Here is an 18,267-nt window from a genome sequence, read left to right as displayed (position 1 = left end):
AAATGCTTTCTAAAGCTATCAAGTCTGCAAAGATGAGCAGGCTTTAACCGTAATAATCTTCAAATGCAGTTTTTATTCTTTTTATTTAACACATGAAAGCTACCATTAATCCATTTATCAACAAACAGGGAGCAAAATGTAATCAAGGCAACACACTTCCCAAGTGAGTCATTTGGGATGAAAGGAAATTGAAACGTTTCGAATATCGTCCCGGGGCAACATGTTCTCTACAACAGCAGATAACAGAGTCACATGTCAATGTGAATTCTCTCTAATTAAAATGAACACAGGAAACAGCTGCATAATCAAGATAGGCCTTAAGGCATGACAGTAATTTGTGGCCTCACTTAAGATGAGCATCTTAAGCTGTGAACCAAAGGACAGCATTCATCTGTATGTGTGTGTGTTTGCAAGCGTGTCCTGAGTTATGGGGTCATTTAATGAGGAACCGAATGTGGGTAAAGGCTCACGTGATCAATCTCACACAGGAATGAAGGATTTCTAAACCATGAAGCTCCCTGAGTTTCTCCATGTGCCTGAAAACAAAAAAAACTGAGATTTATCAAACCTTTCTCATTTTGACCACACAACGTATTCTGAACAATCACATATAAAACCAGAGCTAAGAATATGAAATGCAAACAAGCATGAAAACGTCAGCCAGTTTGCTCTGCATATAAAGCAGTTTCACGTGTAATATTTTTGGTAGTGTCTGTATCCTCCACTGTTTTCTGTCTAAAATGTCTTTTTTAGGCTGCACTCTGATCTCAACGGTTTGAAATCTAACTGTAAAGACTCATGCTCGGAGAAGCGTTACCTCTGAGAAGTTGAAAGCTCATCAAAGTTGAATGGCATAAGATTCTGACTCCTCTTTGTTGGATTGTCCTTGTTAGATGCTGACTGGGAGAATAAGATGCCTCAAAAACACTTAACTAACAGAGTTACTTCTCTCAGGCCTGATCTTGTGAACCCTTCATAAATTAAAGATGAAGGAAAAAACTTGATAGTTCTTTATGTCAATAAAAGCGTAAAGGTGCAATCGGTAAATATTTAAAGAAACTCTCACATCTGTAAAAGTGCTCTTTAATTAACAGCCATAAAATGAGACGAGAATATAAATTAATGTCAAATGCAACAAGCAAACACGTTTATATCGGAATCACATCAATTAGGATGCCTTGCTTATGCCCATAAACTCTAGACCTGACATTTTTTAATTCATTATGCATTCAGACAGTTCATCATCTTGTTGAGGTTAATTATGAGGAGGCTTTATCTTTTCACCTTCATGTTTCCCAGAGTATCACTGCTGTATATGAGTACATCAGCATGAATGTTAATCAATATAATGCAGCTGACTGCAAAAGGCAAGTCAGAATTAATTATACCTGGGTTCTATTTTGCACAGCTTCCCAAGGGTGATGGCTGCGTTCTGCCGAACGGCTGCTCTTTTGGCGTCTCCGGCGCTGTGGCGTAGCAGCAACGGCACGCAGTCTGTGCCCAGGAGGCCACTGGCAGCTCCATCCACTTCTAAGCAATGGCCCATACACAAAGCTGCGTTCCCCACCACCAACTCGTCAATGCTGCCCAGGAGTTTTCTCAAAGTGTGCAGCCCTGAATGAATAAATGTGTGTAGCACACAAAGTCACCGTAAGGCCACAGAGCTTAAAACATCCTATTGAATCCAATCCTCTGCCTCCCTGGCCCTCAGAACTCACGTTCGTCAAGCTTAACCAGCTCCTCACAAGCCTGTGGGATTGAGGCAGTGCAGACTGTCAGGGCTTTAATGGAGTATCTGGAGCTCATCTCTCCTCCTACCTGACAGGACAGATACACAAGCAAATTTCAGTTAAATCTCTATAATTGCAATTGCAATACTCTGCTTAAAAAAGAAGAAGAAGAAGAAGAAGAAGAAGAAGAAGAAAAACAATATAGCTGGTCACCAGAATACAAGAATGTGAAATAGAGGCAGCCTGCAAAGTTAAACTCTTTAGATAGATAGATAGACAGAACAACAGACACATAGAATACATCAGTTAAACACATCTCTGAATAAAACCATTGCCTATTTACATTAAAAACATTGCAGTCCAGAAAAATATGTTGAATAGTCATTGTTGTTTGACATGGAAGGCATGATGGTGGCTCTTCACCTTTTAATAAATAACCATGTGTAAGCCTTGTATGGCATCTAATAAAAACAACTTAATCATACCTAGATTTGAAATTAGTAAAAAAATTCTTCTTATATTAGGACTTATTTCGTGTAACTGATTTCCTTTGCATTTTCCCATTCCATCTGCCACACGTTATTAATTTAGGAGTTTATTACTGGTCTGAGATCAGACGGTGGAATTTGACATATTCAAGTTGAGAGTCTCCTTTGCAGCGATGTCTGCTTTCTCATTACCAGATAAACCAATATGACCTGGAAGTGAACCCAGCAAAAAAAAGATAATGACATTTTTCTTGTGTAAAAGATCTACTTTAGCTAATATATTTATAATTATGGGATGATCAGTCTTTACAGATTCTACTGCCTGAAAGCAAGATTTAGTGAAGATTAATACATTTCGTTCTTGTCCATTTTCTATATCTGTGAAGATTAATACATTTTGTTCTTGTCCATTTTCTATATTTTCCAAAGCCAGTAGTAAAGCACAAGCTTCAGCTGTAAAGAATCCTGGGATTCTCATGCCATGACATTGATCTCCAATTATTGCTGCTGCCAATACACAATTATCTGCTTTGGATCCATCTATAAATACAAGTCTAAGGAGAGGAAAATTGCATCTTAACTCCAAAAATGTCTGTCGATATTCATGATGATATGTTGTTGCCTTTTTCTGTTGATTGACAGGCAGACAGACAGAAACACAGACAGACAGACAGATGATAGATAGATAGATAGATAGATAGATAGATAGATAGATAGATAGATAGATAGATAGATAGATAGATAGATAGATAGATAGATAGATAGATAGATAGATAGATAGATAGATAGATAGATAGATAGATAGATAGATAGGGCTGAAAGTCAGCAATAATTTATAATCAACTGGTCCTCTGCTGGGCTAAGAAGATCTTTCGGTAGAGATTTGTTTAAATTTAAAATTTAAATGTAGATGATTTAAATTGCCAATTGAATGCAAGGGGCATAATCTCTACCATCTCCAATATCTTCTATCTCATTTATCACACTTAAACATATATTCTCTACCTTCAGAATCTTCAGCAACTTCTTCACTATTCCATTCCGCACAACTTCCTGAGTGGCATCAGGAGACATAGGGAGGAGAACGCTCAGCAAACCTGCAGCTCTCTGAAGCCGAAGACAAAACAACATGTTTGATACCATAACTCCCATCCTTAGGAAACATAGGTCATTTCAAAAGGATTAGGAAAACCCAAGCAAACAACCTGGAACCCAATTTACATAGTCAGAGAAAATAGTCCCCAAGCTAGGGCCTGAGGCTGCTTCAGTAATCGCTATGTAAATGCTTCAGTGCATGCGAAATTCTTCTCTTGGGGATGTTAGGCATCTAAGGACATCCATATATTTAAACTTTCATTTTTGATCTTGTAGAGCCCATATGTGTAAATGTTTTGTAGGGATGCTCTAGAGAGGTGAATACGCAGGGTTCCACATCCTGCAGAATGAACATTTTAATAATTAATGTGCAGAAATCTACAGTTCAAACGTTCTGGCGGCTTCCATCATCAGGGGGTGGGTTAAAGCTAGCTATGGCCTTGGTAAAACGAATTCAACTCACTGTGATGACGCCTCCAGAGGAATCGCTCAGCAGGTCCAAGCACCTGCTGCTGGCCAGAACAGCGTGCTCCTGTGTGTCAAAAGAGAGCCAAAAAAGCATTCTCTCCAATTTTCCTTTGCTGTTTCAGACATGATTGCAACATATGGAGAGAAAAGCCACTAGCAGAACATTCTGCCAATCCTTTGGCTACAAAAGTGCTTGATGTGTTGGATGAGCGCTGGCCCATAGCCCAGCATATTAAACTTCCTACTTTACCTGGACAACTTGAGAGGGATTTGAGGCTAAGTTGATCATCAAACCCAGGAGGGGATAGAGGACACTTCTACATTCACAGGCGACGCACCGCTCCTGCAACCAAAACAGAGCTTTATCTTGACAGTGCCGGAAATTAAATTCATGTCCTTTTGCAGTTTTAGCGTCTGTGGAAAATGGCTGTTTCACAGCTCATGCAACAAAATAGCAAAAGGAGCTTAGAAACAAACCCTTAGAATCAAAATTCACAGTGCAAGACGTCATACATAATTCAGCAATGTTCAAGGACGGAGTATTTGGGAGCTTGGTTGTGATGTAAAGGGTTATCATCTCCAAGCTTACCATTGCTTGAAGAGAGCATTTCCAAAATTCTTCACGTCCTGCCAGCTTTTTACTGATGATATCATCCAGAGCCATGCTCCCAATCACAGAAATCACAGAAGCCAGGATCTTGTGGTCAGCTGTCATTATATTAGACTAATTTGTTTTAGAAAGAAAGAAAGAAAGAAAGAAAGAAAGAGTTAATATTTGTATTCAGGAAAGATGCATTAAATAAATCAAATGTAAAATGTTTCTTGGGGAAATCAGCATATTAAAATTATTTTTTTAAAGGATTAGTTCACTTTCACATGAAAATGACCCCAAGCTTTACTTACCCTCAAGCCATCCTTGGTGTATATGCCTTTCTTCTTTCTGATGAACACAATCAGAGTTATATTAATAAATATCCTGACGCATCCATGCTTTATAATGGCAGTGAACGGGACCAATGAGTATGAGCTAAAGAAAGGGCCTCCATCCATATCCATCCATTTGTATTCCCTGTGGAGTACAAGTTTATGGATGGATGGATGTGGATGGAAGCACTTTCTTCAGCTCATACTTGTGACCCCTGTTCACTGCCATTATAAAGCTCGCATGCATCAGGATATCTCCGATTGTGTTCATCAGAAAGAAGAAAGTCATATACATCTAGGATGGCTTGAGGGCGAGTAAAGCTTGGGCTAATTTTCATTTGAAAGTAAACTAATCCTTTAAGGATCATGTGAGATTGAAGAAACGGCTGCTGAAAATTCAGCTTCGCCATCACATGAATAAATTACATTTTAAAATACATTAAAACAGAAAACTGTAATTTTAAATTGTAACAAATCATATTTCCCAATTTTACTGTATTTTTTATCAAATAAATGCAGCCTTGGTGAGCAGAAGAGACTTCTTTCAAAAATATTTTTTAAAAATCTTACCGACTCCAATCTTTTGAACAGTATTGTAAATTAATTATCTAAAAGCTAATCATGTCATTAGTAGGACACAAATTACAGTTACAATTACTAATGTTAATCATATCAGTAACTGGATCTCTACATGGACTGTAATCTATGTTGCACTGAAGTGCAGCAACATATTTGCTTTTTCTGAAGATTTGGGTTCTTTTGCTACCAGAAGACTGCAGTATGGTAAAATAATATCTTGGTACAGCTTAAATCAAAACTAAATAGACCTTAGCATGTGGAGTCAACCTTCAGGAAGAGGGTTTTGGATTGCATAATACAGAGTCAGATGGAAGACATTTCAATGCTAAGATGCATTAAGGGTCTTTGATCAATAAGAAAAGGTTTCTTTACTAAGTATGTGACTGTATGTTGTAAGTGCTATAATAAGGTATATAGTCATGTCTTCTAGTTGTTATGGCAGCAATGTACAATCCTGTGCCTAAACGTCTGATAAATCAAACAATAAAGTATTAGAATATGATATTATGATTTAGAATAATGTTATTATAATTAGACAGCGGTTATTTGCACTAAGTGCAAATAGCGATAGATGCTATTTACACTAAATGTAAAAAGCAATTAGATGTTATTACGATAGATGCTACAAAGTGAAAATAGCAATATATCCTATTTACACTGACAATAGCAGCATTTTCTTAGCGATATTCTATTTACACTAGGTGAAAATAGCGATAGATTCTATTTACACCATGTAAAAGTATCAGTTCTTTATGTACTTTATATTGGCAGATACTATTTGCATCTCAACATTTTTGTACATTAACAGGATGCAATAATATCATAGAGTGTAAATGATTATATTTATTAAAATTATTAAATGGATGCTGCCTTTTTGGGACAATAAAAACCCTCCCTACACCTTCCCCTACCCTACCCAATAAACACTTTAAATATTTTTTAAAGACTGGCTCGCAGTTTATTTCCACTTTTAGAACATTATTTTCATTTTTATTGAAAATAAATGCGAGCTCGGCAAAAGACGGATTCGAACCTGCGTCGATCGCTTACTACTACTGCGCCACTGAAGATTGTGTGTCTTTTTTAAAACTTGAGTGTCCCAACCAGACATTGGTGGGCAGAGCTAGCGTAAAAAGCATTTGCCAACAAGGGACGCTATTTGCATTTAGTGTAAATATGAAAATATCGCATTAGTGTGATTATGAAAGATGTTTCGTAATACATCACCAGCAGATGTTCAAGAGGAAGGGCAAAAACTGCTGTGAAATTCTCCCTCGACTGAATCTTAAATCTGAAAAAGATAAACAACAAAAACAACAACAAATAATGTATTAAATAAAGAAATGAGCTACTTAACAAGAATAAAGCTCAACAGACTAAAATCCTCAGATAACCCTCTAGCTGTAATGCGCAAACAGCCGTGGGGGCAAAAGATAAAAATGCGTTATAATGTGGTGGGTGCTGATCCAAGCAGATCTATGGTTTCAAATCTCATGTTGGTGACGCCTCACACGTACAACACAAGACAAGACCAATATGGCTAACCATCCTTATCTAGAAATAAGAGAGCGGCTTGAATTCACTGAACAATTTTCATTGACTATCCATCAAACTGTTACGCCATTCTCATTTCCTTTTGTGCATGAAGTGGCAGCTTAATTCCATCTCCTGGTCACCGGGAGCACCTTTCTCTATCTGTAAGGTGGTGAATGACTAGAAACGGTGAGAAGCTGATCTCTCTCACAGAGATAAATGGAGGGATTTGTGAATGTGATGGATTGTTTTGTCTTAAATGTGTTCACTTTGCGTTCTCAAGGGACCTGGGCTGTTGAGCTGAATGAATTTGAATGTGTCTCGATTTAATACGTGCAAGCGACTATGATGTATGGGAATCTACTAGACTCTCAGGTGGGCCGTGCACAAGATTTCGTAAAAAAGGGTCAGTTTCGCTGTCTCTCTCATGGGCATTCATATGGTAAGAGCAACTATATTGATTGTGCATACTTATTTTCTGCAGCCAAGTTCTTCAAAACTGACAGCGCCGACGCGGAGCTCGTATCACGGCAAACGCAGCTCATCAGGTTCTCTGCCATTCTACAGGAGACAGAACGAATTCATTATGGGCTCATTAAAAGGACTTTAATAAAACATGCTATAACCAGTAGGAGGCCTTCTGCATGCTAGCTAATGAGATGAATCACAGATATCGTAGGAACGCCACACTTAAATCTATCTCCAACTCTGGTTTGTAGAAAACATAGAAGGTTAAGATGAAATTTACATCAAAGTGGAATTGATGTAATATTTATACTCGTAAATATTGTAAAATCAATACATATATTTTAACATTCACTTTTTGATATAATGAATTAATAATGCTATTTAAATATTCAATTAAGCAACGCAAGCAATTATTCTAACAGTACATAAAAGGAAAAAACATTACATTTAAGAGATAAAAAATGTATCAGTATAAACATGGAGCATATCTAAATGCTGAGTAATTAATGATATGTGATTTATTACTTATTAATTATGTTCTTGGTATGTATTTTTATCTTTACCCCTGATCTAAAAAGATCTAAACCATGACAGTATTTCTTAGCAGTGTGGCATGCCAATCCATTTTGTTTCACATAATTAGTCCTGTCTAAATGGCTCATTTAACCTCATATGTGTTATGTTGTAAGTAATTAATTCAAGGCATATCATTTTGTAAACTGCGATGCAATGCATTCAACATGACACCAAAAATACTGTACGCACTGGCATAAATTAAGGTTGCCGATGACCAGGTCCCTTCCGTGCTGGGTTTGTGAGTACAAGCTGAGCAATTCCAGGCTTTCCTTCTGTATTTCACATATTGGTGATGCCAACAGCTGGACCACGTGTTGTCTAGTAACGGGACACTCCATCAACAGCTGTTGGTTCTGCTCTGGAAGGAACACAATTATGGAGAGGGTTTAACAAAGATAAATGCCAATGTAAGTGACCAGTTAATGAGATTACACCTGAAGGGCACAAAGAACTTACTAAAGAGACTTTTAATGTGGGAGGCAATAACCATTTCTTTGCTAGCAGGCAAGAACAGAATAAATTGATATTGACTTGAATTAAGACAATTTCACGAATCCTCATTACTTTAAAAGAAGGTGGGGAGAAGAACCAGAACAAGTATTGTCGATACATTTGAAGTTTTCCCAGAGATAGAGAGTTTAAAAGGATAAACAAGAAATGGGATTGCTATTTTTCCTCAGCAATAGCTTCTTTCATTTTCAAGGTCTTTGAAAAAGATTCATATGCTCACGTGATGCATTTCATCTTACCGTTTCCAGCGCAAACTGTCCTCCATAGTTTGACTGCGGACACGCATAGATCCACTGCATATGGATCTTTTGAATTCTGTGAAAGACAGCTAAATACAAAAGGTGAAAAAACTATAATACAGTAAACACTCTTCAGTCATGCACTGTAGACCAAATGGAGTTATAGGGATAGTTCACCCAAAAACAATTTTTTTGCTTTGCATCCATTTTGGATGTCCTCTTTCACTATAAATGCATGGAAAATAACGACATTCTTCAAAAATTGTGTTCCATGGAAGAAATAGTCATACGGGTCAGTGCTGTTATTGTTAACTAAAAATATTAAAAATAGTTTTTTGTTAATTGAAATAAAGATGAAAGAAAATAAAACAAATATTAGATGAAAAACTTACACTTACAAAACTTAAATGAAAAATAGAAATGTTGCTTTGTCAGCTAACTAAAATAAAATAAGTTAAGGCACTAATTAAACATTAAAGCTAAATAGAAATAAAAATGGCAAAAGCACATGACAAATTTACTAAAACTGAAAATATTTAAAAGATTAATCATTTAAAATATTAATAAGTACTATAATAGTATATAATGGGTTCAATGGACTTTTAGGGGCTGTTTACATGAGTAAAAACAAAACGTTTTATGCGTTTTGGCCGTTCATTTACATGACAATGGAGTTTTGGGTTTCAAAGTGCAAGTTTTTAAACAATAAAAAACAACAAAAACGCAAATCTGTGAAAATTATGACGTCATGTGCAACATTACATGTTCAGTTTATAGTGTTTCATCACCATCTAATTGCCTAACAGCAAAATACAGCATTTTTTTGTCATTTTCGCGGATCAGTGTGAATAGATATTGTTTTGACAATAGTGTCGACTCATCTGTATACGGAAAACTGAAAAACTTCTCTGTTTTAAGCATATCGTTGTCATGTAAACGTACCCTTATGCTGCGTTCACACCGAACGCGTCTGGGGCGTCAAATTCGTGCCAGACGCGTCTAGTTGGACGCTTGAACATTTTGAAGTCAGACGCTTCGGACGCGCGTAAAATTCGCGCGTCTAAACAAAGTGTGTTCAGACGCGAATTCGCGTCATGGGAGGGGCTTTTATCTCTTTCTGCACAGATCCTCTGAATAAACACATAATCTCGTCAGTTGGAAACCTGTAGCGGCAATTTAACTCGGTTATGCCGGCCGACTTTTGCTAGCTAGAAAGCGGGCTAGTATCAACGGCTAAAATCATGCAAAAAGTTTTACAACTAACCAGATTGTCCGATTATGGCAGAATTTTCATGTTTGGCAGAACTATCCCTTCAAACAAACATGGTTTATAGATTAGAGACCACATGTGTGCAAACTATAAGAAATAAACAAAGCGAATCTCCCAAACAAACCAATCAATCATTGTCAAACATAGATAAACCATTTCAATTTCATTCTGCTGTGGAAAGGTAAATTCCAACACAAGACATGATTACACAGCAGTGCCAGATTACACATTTGTGGTTTAAATGTATTCAAATTAGTCAGTTAATTTTAATAGCATATTTGGTTGGAACAAGACAGCCGATAAGGGGAGAAAAAGCTGCTTGATAAATGAAGTAGCAAGCAATCATACACACTGGATTATGCGTACACATTTTATAATACTACAGTAAGTACTATGCAAAAAGCTTTAAATTCAATTAATTCAAATACAACTTCTAGAGACCAGTACACAACCATTTTCAAATGCTGAAAGTACATTCTGACCACAAACTGTCAAGTTCACTTCTTTAGCAACCTTACCTTCTTACAATGTTATTGCCATTAATGATACTGAAGCCATTGTTTAATCTGAATAATGTCTGCCCAGTACCTGTGAGAGATACCAGATAAGGTCAGTGTTAGTAGGTGTGTAGTGAGAGCCATATATCAACACTAAATCACAGTAGCCAGCTTCAGACACACAATACGCTTCGTTCAAGGGCAAAAGAGCGTACAAGGAGAATAAACAAAAGCTCATCAAGAATAAGAGAGCGCTGCCTTATCTACACAAAAGCAGTGTTCGTTCTGAGGAAGTACTAGAAATTAGTTCACAAAGAGCCATTCAGGTATCCCACCTGTACAAAACATTGGCACAAAGCTTTCAGTCTTGGAGAGCTTTCAAGATTATGCTTCACAATGCACAGACCCATATTTTACCTTTGCAGAATACTTCTGACACTTTAAATAGCTTTAAAGAGAGGATTTCTGTTTGAAAGGACTGCAGAATTTAAAGTAGGAAATCAAATTTAAAGTTAAAAGTTCGATTTAGAATGTAGTTTTTATAATGTTACCTTGACAAGGTAACTTAAATTGAAGTATAACAAACATAGTGCTGTTCTCAGAATCCTGAAAAAAGTGTGGTTTCCACAAAAAATATTAATCAGTTTGAGCATTGATAATAAGTCATGTTTCTTGAGCACAAAATCAGTATATTAGAATGATTTCTAAAGGAGGATCATGTGACACTGAAGACTGCAGTTATGATGCTGAAAATTCAGCTTTACCACCAGAGGAATAATTTACATTTAAAATATATTCAAATAGAAATCAGTTATTTTAAATTTTAATAATAATTCACAAACAGATTTACTGCATTTTTGATCAAATAAATGCAGCTTTGGTGAGCATAAGTGACTTCTTTTAAAAAGAAGTCCCCAAAACATTTGAACTCTAGTGTGCTTTCAAACAAGAGTAAACTACACAATAAAAGTACATTTTAAATGAAATGTTAATTTTATTTTTTATTTTTTTTGTTTCATAATAACTCAACTTTACGATTTAAAATCATTTAAACATCTGCTGTTTGTATTGTTTTTGTATTGTTTGTGTTTATTACAGAAATTGAGTTTCAAATATAAACTCAAATTCAGAAATATTCACTTTACTCCTTTTGTGAAGTCGCTGGTTTTCCTATATTCACCGATCAGGCATAACATTATGATCACTGACAGGTAAAGTGAATAACACTGATTATCTCTTCATCACGGCACCTGTTAGTGGGCGGGATATATTAGGCAGCAAGTGAACATTTTGCCCAAGTTGATGTGTTAGAAGCAGGAAAAATGGGCAAGCGTAAGGATTTGAGTGAGTTTGACAAGGGCCAAATTGTGAAGGCTAGACGACTGGGTCAGAGCATCTCCAAAACTGCAGCTCTTGTGGGGTGTTCCCGGTCTGTAGTGGTCAGTATCTATCAAAAGTGGTCCAAGGAAGGAACAGTGGTGAACCAGCAACCAAGGCTCACTGATGCACGTGGGGAGCGAAGGCTGGCCCGTGTGGTCCAACAGACGAGCTACTGTAGCTCAAATTGCTTCTGATATAAAAGTGTCAGAATACACAGTGCATCACAGTTTGTTGTGTATGGGGCTGCACAGCCGCAGACCCGTCAGGGTGCCCATGCTGACCCCTGTCCACTGCCGAAAGTGCCAACAGTGGGCACGTGAGCATCAGAACTGGACCACGGAGCAATGGAAGAAGGTGGCATCACGTGAATGGCCAGGTGCATGTGCGTCGCTCACCTGGGGAGCACATGGCACCAGGATGCACTATGTGAAGAAGGCAAGCCTGCAGAGGCAGTGTGATGCTTTGGACAATGTTCTGCTGGGAAACCTTGGGTCCTGCCATCCATGTGGATGTTACTTTGACACGTACCACCTACCTAAGCATTGCTGCAGTCCATGTACACCCTTTCATGGAAACGGTATTCCATGGTGGCTGTGGCCTCTTTCGGCAGGATAATGCACCCCGCCACAAAGCAAAAATGGTTCAGGAATGAGGAGCACAACAACGAGTTTGAGGTGTTGATTTGGCCTCCAAATTCCCCAGATCTCAATCCAATCGAGCATCTGTGGGATGTGCTGAACAATCAAGTTTGATCCACAACTTACAGGATTTAAAGGATCTGCTGCTAAGATCTTAGTGCCACATACCACAGCACACCTTCAGGGGTCTAGTGGCAGCAAAAGGGGGACCAACACAATATTAGGAAGGTGGTCATAATGTTATTCCTGTATATTAACACAAGATCAGAACCAAGCAGACAAAAACTGAAAGGTAATGCACGTGTTCACTAACAAAATCTAAAAGGCTTGTGCCTGTACTTGCAATAGGACTGTGTCTGTCCTCTGAGGCTGATCATGAGGATTAGTTTCCTCATCATGAACTGCAAATGAACCGCAGAGCAGAATCAATGAGCCATCTGCAAAAAATTCCTCACTACTCTCCTCTCCGTATCGATCCGAAGTGCAAGAAATACCGCCCTGGGTGCTGGAACAACACTGGGTAAACCAAAGGCATATTTCACACAAATCTGAGGTTCAACACTGCCATAAACATTTGTTCATCCTACCAAAAAAACTGCTGGAGTTCAGTGACAACTAAATAATAAACAAGAAACAACAGCAGCATCTGATAAAAAAAAAAAAAATCAAAGGACTCTGAATTAATTGTGTGAACTTACAGTCTTTAATAGCCTGTGAGAGCAGCTCCAATCCACCACAGTAGTAAAGATTGATCTCATTGGGTCTGTCGAGCTTCTTCAGCAGCTCTAGTACTGCGGTGGCCTGTTCTGTTCCTGATTGTAGCTCTTCCCAAGCTGCCTTTTCCTGGAGAGCCACCTTCTCTTCCAAATCCACTTGTCTTAGATAAGCTATTAAAGCAATATAAATGTAACGTGACTGCTCCATGAACATACTTCTTTTTTTGCATATTCACGTGGAAATACTCTATTAAAATGCATAGAATGGAAATCCATAATTGTCATTATTCCTCTGGAAAAGTTCAGAATGAATGTAAATGAGCAACTAATGGTCTAAAAACTGCTGGTGTAAGCATGTGAGGCTTTCTACAAGAAAATGTTCTGGGGGAGAAACAGGGAACGTGTGAGAGAGACTCATGTAAAAACTATAAGTGAACGCAGTTTATTCTGGTACTGCTGAGAGATGCTTGAAAGTACATATTTAGACAGATGCAAAAAGCTAACTAATAACATTGCTAATCCTACTCTGCTGCCAAAGCATGGATCTAAAGTCTAAAATATTGACCTCGCCTTCCCTTGCCTCATATCTTCACAGCATTTTTGAATCATACCTTTGACCATGGTTTCCCGCTGTGGCTCCATCTCCAAAATCTTTCGATAGCAAATCCTGGACTGAAAGTGAAGAAAAAACAGCAGGATAAAAGGAGAGGTGTCAAATAAGGTGAGGAATATAAGTGTAATCCAGCTTTAGACTTGAAAGGACAGAAGGACTTCTATTGAGCGATACTTACCTGTGGGAAATCCTTGAGTGCTAGGTGAGATTTTCCCATGTGTATATACGCTTTAATACACTTCTCATTGCACTGTGAATGAAAGATTTATATATTCATTTGCCACTTGAAATCAACAGAAGATGATTTGAAATAATAAAGTAGAGTCAGAAAAGTGATATTTTATATCCCAGACTATTATTTTAGCAAAAAAATAAATAAATACAATTCAGAGGTGAATACTATGGAAGCTTGTTTCCGCCACTAAATAAATTTTTTTTTTTTCTCAGAATTGTGAGATTTAAACTCACATTTGTGAGTTATAAAGTCAGAATTGGGAGATCTGACTTTTTTCTCGCATTTTTAATCACACAATTCTGACTTTATGTCACAATTCTGACTTTTTTCTCAGAATTCTGACTTTATAACACGCAATTCTGACTTTAAAATCTCGCATTTGTGAAAAAGTGTAAAAACCCCCAGAAATTATATCATAGAGAGAGCCCCTTTAGATCTTCATTACTGCGTGACAAGGCGCAACCCTCTGAAAGACATAAGAATTTTGAATTTTATTTCTGAATGACTTTTCAATAATCATATGATTAAAGGTGCCCAAGAATGCTTTTTCACAAGATGTAATATAAGTCTAAGGTGTCTCCTGAATGTGTCTGTGAAGTTTCAGCTCAAAATACCCCATAGATTTTTTTAAATTTATTTTTTTAACTGCCTATTTTGGGGCATCATTAACAATGCACTGATTTAGGCAGCGCCGCCCCTTTAATTCGCCTGCTCCCTGCCACACGAGCTGTCGACTATATTACAGCGCATTTACAAAGTTCACACAGCTAATATAACCTTCAAATGGATCTTTACAAGATGTTCGTCATGCATGCTGTATGCATGATTCGAATTATATGAGTAAAGTATTTATTTGGATGTTAACGTTTTATTCTGAGTGAATTTGAGGCTGTCCTCTGTGGCTAACGGCTAATGCTACACTGTTGGAGAGATTTATAAAGAATGAAGTTGTGTTTATGAATTATACAGACTGCAAGTGTTTAAAAATGAAAATAGCTACGGCTCTTGTCTCCGTGAATACAGTAAGAAACGATGGTAACTTTAACCACATTTAACAGTACATTAGCAACATGCTAACGAAACATTTAGAAAGACAATTTACAAATATCACTAAAAATATCATGTTATCATGGATCATGTCAGTTATCATTGCTCCATCTGCCATTTTTCGCTGTTGTTCTTGCTTGCTTACCTAGTCTGTTGATTCAGCTGTGCACATCCAGACGTTAACTGGCTGCCCTTGTCTAATGCCTTTTATAATGTTGGGAACATGGGCTGGCATATGCAAATATTGGGGGCGTACACCCCTACTGTTACGTAACAGTCGGTGTTATGTTGAGATTCGCCTGTTCTTCGGAGGTCGTTTAAACAAATGAGATTTATATAAGAAGGAGGAAACAATGGAGTTTGAGACTCAATGTATGTCTTTTCCATGTACTGAACTCTTGTTATTTAACTATGCTGAGGTAAATTCAATTTTTGAATCTAGGGCACCTTTAAGATGTGCACACACACTTTTGCTTTATTAAAAGGATTAGAGCATTAAAAGAATATATAAATAAAGCTAGCTAGCTCTTATCTTTCTAAAACTTTTCCAGCAGCAAAGACTATCCAGCACAGCTCAAGAAGGAACCCAATTTTCTAATGCTGAGCAACTATCCAGTTCAATAGAAGCCACTCTATGGAACCTGCTGTTCTCACTAAGAGAAACTCTCTGCTTCGGCTGACACTGAAAAATGAGGGGTCACTTCTCTGACCTCTTTCCCACTGATCTACTCACCCTCAGAGCCCACTCACAGTCACTTATGGCCTCCTTATATCTCTTCAGCTTGATAAAGGCCTACATAATACATGAATGCATGAGACAATAAAATCACAAGAGGAGAAGTCTCACAGGAATATCCGTTATGATACGGCTCATCTTATTATTGTAGAAGAGCTCGCTCTGAAATGTAGAAGTACCTGAGCTCTGTTTGTGTAGAGAGCCTGCATGTCACGCAGCTGCTCCAAGCCTTCAGTATAAAACCTGACAGCCGTTTCGTAGTCACCTTGAGTGAAAGCCTCATTCCCCAGCTCCCTTAACGCTGCAGGTCAAACGAGGACAAAGGAAATCTAGACGTTGCAACTGACAATGCAAAAACTGCCCAAAAACTGCCCATTTCGCTCTCGGGCTTCAGTGTACACACCGTTGGCTTTTTCCTCTTTCATCTTTCTTCTCTGACTTCTCTCTTCGGCATCTTTTTCTAATGTCCTGAAGAAATTCTCTGACGAATCGAAGGGTACAAGAAACCGTTGCAAGATTTATAATAAAAAGACAAGAAGTGAAGATGAAGGTGAGCAAGTTTGTATTGATTTATGAATCATTTACAAGATGTCAAGAGCAGACATTCAAGTTTTATACCTGAATCCAAATTATTCAACAGAGACAGAGAAGTCTTGTCAACTGCTGAACCGAGAATAAGAGACTCCAATACACAAACCTACCTGGATTTTTACTTGATTCATACTGGATGTTCTGAAAAGAAAGGAAAAAAGCAGTGTAACTGTATAACAAATATTAGTTATGAATGTAATAGTCACATAATCTCTTTGAAATATTATGTATATATTTAAAATGCAATTAAGTGTTTATTCACATTATGTTATATTATATATTAAATTTTTAATAGACTGTAAATACTGTACCGGAGGCCCATTTTCAAATGAAGGATTTTTGTTTATAACCGTCTTATTGATTTTGGTTTTACATGGTTCCACCTGCTCCACAGATGAGATGAATTGATTGGCCTTCGTAAGTGCTTTCTCCTGGCACGACACATCGCTGGAATTGAACTCTTTTATCAACTCATCTGCAATCAGATATCAACAAAAAACAACTCCAATTACATTTACTTCATGATTCAATAAAAATATGTGCGCTAAATTATGCCTAATTCCACATTACTGAGAGTCCACTGGTTTGACCCCAGAGGTGTAAAGTACTTTAGTAAATGTAACTAGTTACTGTACTTAAGTATCTTTTTGGCTACTTTGTAGTTGTACTGAGTATCAAAGATATTGGCAACTTTTACTCTCTACTTGACTACATTTTTGAACAAGTAAATGTACTTTTTACTCCACTACATTTGTGATGGGTAATGCAATCACAAATTACATTTTTCATGGCAGCTAACTTTTCTGCAGCAGTTTGTTTCTGATATAAAGAAGCAATATTGCCATCTAAGGGCATTGAAGGTACTTTATCTTGTGCATTTTGCCTTTACTCGCACAAACTTGTCAACAAGGCTACTTTATGTGAATGTGAGTGCATTAGCAGGTAGTTGCTGTTCGCAGATGTTTGATTTATTAGATGAGGAAATGACTGCAGCAGGTGATGAGGCTCAAACCAGCACGTACAGTAGACTTTGACTATTTAATTCTACTTAACATTGTTTTATTGATCCACTACGACTGTTTTGAAGGATATTGGTTTATTTATGACCTTTCTGTGCACTTCAGCTCAACTGAGACTTGAGAGTTTGTAGACGTTTAAGAGGTTGTTGTGTCGACCTTGATTTATTGCAACATTGAGATGTTCAGTTTTATTTTGATTTTAAAAAATATAAACTTGATTTCTCATCTTACAAATCAATTGTTTCTTATTTTCACTGGCATGTCTCTCAGGACTAGTGCATCTCTGAGCCTACATTCAGCATGAGTAAAATACATAAGTACTGTTAAAATCAGATACTTTAAGACTTTTACTCAAGTCGTACTGGAATTGGTTACTTATAACGTGTAGTGGAGTCATTTTCAATGTAAGGTATCAGTACTTTTACTTAAGTATGGTTTTTAGGTACTCTTTTGTTTGACCCGACTTTGTATAAATACGTCCCTTATGCGTACCGATATAGGTGAAAATGGGGTTGTAAACAAACAGCACTTACTTATCTGGTCAGCATTCCTCAAAAACCTTTCGAGGTCGTCGCTATCTTGCAAAGTCATGCTTGAAAACGAGTTCAAAAAACAAGAGGTATTCAGTGAAGAGAAGTGAGGCAGGTTTGTTTACGGAAGTGTATCCGTAACCATAGCAAAAGCAGCCATGTGCAAAAGGAATAGTTTACTCCTGCTGGTTGTTGCTTGTAACTACATTACACGGTCAAAGTAGCATTTTTTACGATGTGATATCAATTTCAACTTATTTTATTTTGTTACATCGAATGTTTAGTAACAGTAGCCTGCATTACTGTGTGAAAGCAACACCTTTCCTGGTACAATGACAACCACACACTCATTTTGTCAAAAAACATAACTTTTTGAATTAATGTT

General features: G+C 37.4%; 1 protein-coding gene across 1 annotated transcript; it reads right to left on the bottom strand.

The window, feature by feature from the left end:
- Positions 1 to 53: 53 nt before the first annotated feature.
- ttc12 (tetratricopeptide repeat domain 12) lies at positions 54 to 18,043 on the bottom strand. Its single transcript, XM_048161237.1, has 21 exons — positions 17,886 to 18,043; positions 16,645 to 16,808; positions 16,444 to 16,474; positions 16,146 to 16,223; positions 15,922 to 16,043; positions 15,740 to 15,799; positions 13,903 to 13,974; positions 13,723 to 13,783; positions 13,094 to 13,282; positions 10,399 to 10,468; positions 8,611 to 8,699; positions 8,051 to 8,219; positions 7,289 to 7,378; positions 6,512 to 6,575; positions 4,371 to 4,505; positions 4,032 to 4,124; positions 3,777 to 3,845; positions 3,224 to 3,325; positions 1,719 to 1,818; positions 1,389 to 1,614; positions 54 to 536 (listed from the first exon to the last, which is right to left on the bottom strand). Exons 1-21 carry the CDS (start codon positions 17,941 to 17,943, stop codon positions 467 to 469), a joined length of 2,112 nt encoding a protein of 703 aa, XP_048017194.1. The 5' UTR covers positions 17,944 to 18,043; the 3' UTR covers positions 54 to 466.
- Between the last annotated feature and the right edge of the window lie 224 nt (positions 18,044 to 18,267).

This window comes from Megalobrama amblycephala, linkage group LG16 (assembly GCF_018812025.1).
Source record: "Megalobrama amblycephala isolate DHTTF-2021 linkage group LG16, ASM1881202v1, whole genome shotgun sequence".
Taxonomy (NCBI): domain Eukaryota; kingdom Metazoa; phylum Chordata; class Actinopteri; order Cypriniformes; family Xenocyprididae; genus Megalobrama; species Megalobrama amblycephala.
Note: the sequence above shows the minus strand (reverse complement) of the source record. Positions and strands in the feature narration are given on the sequence as shown.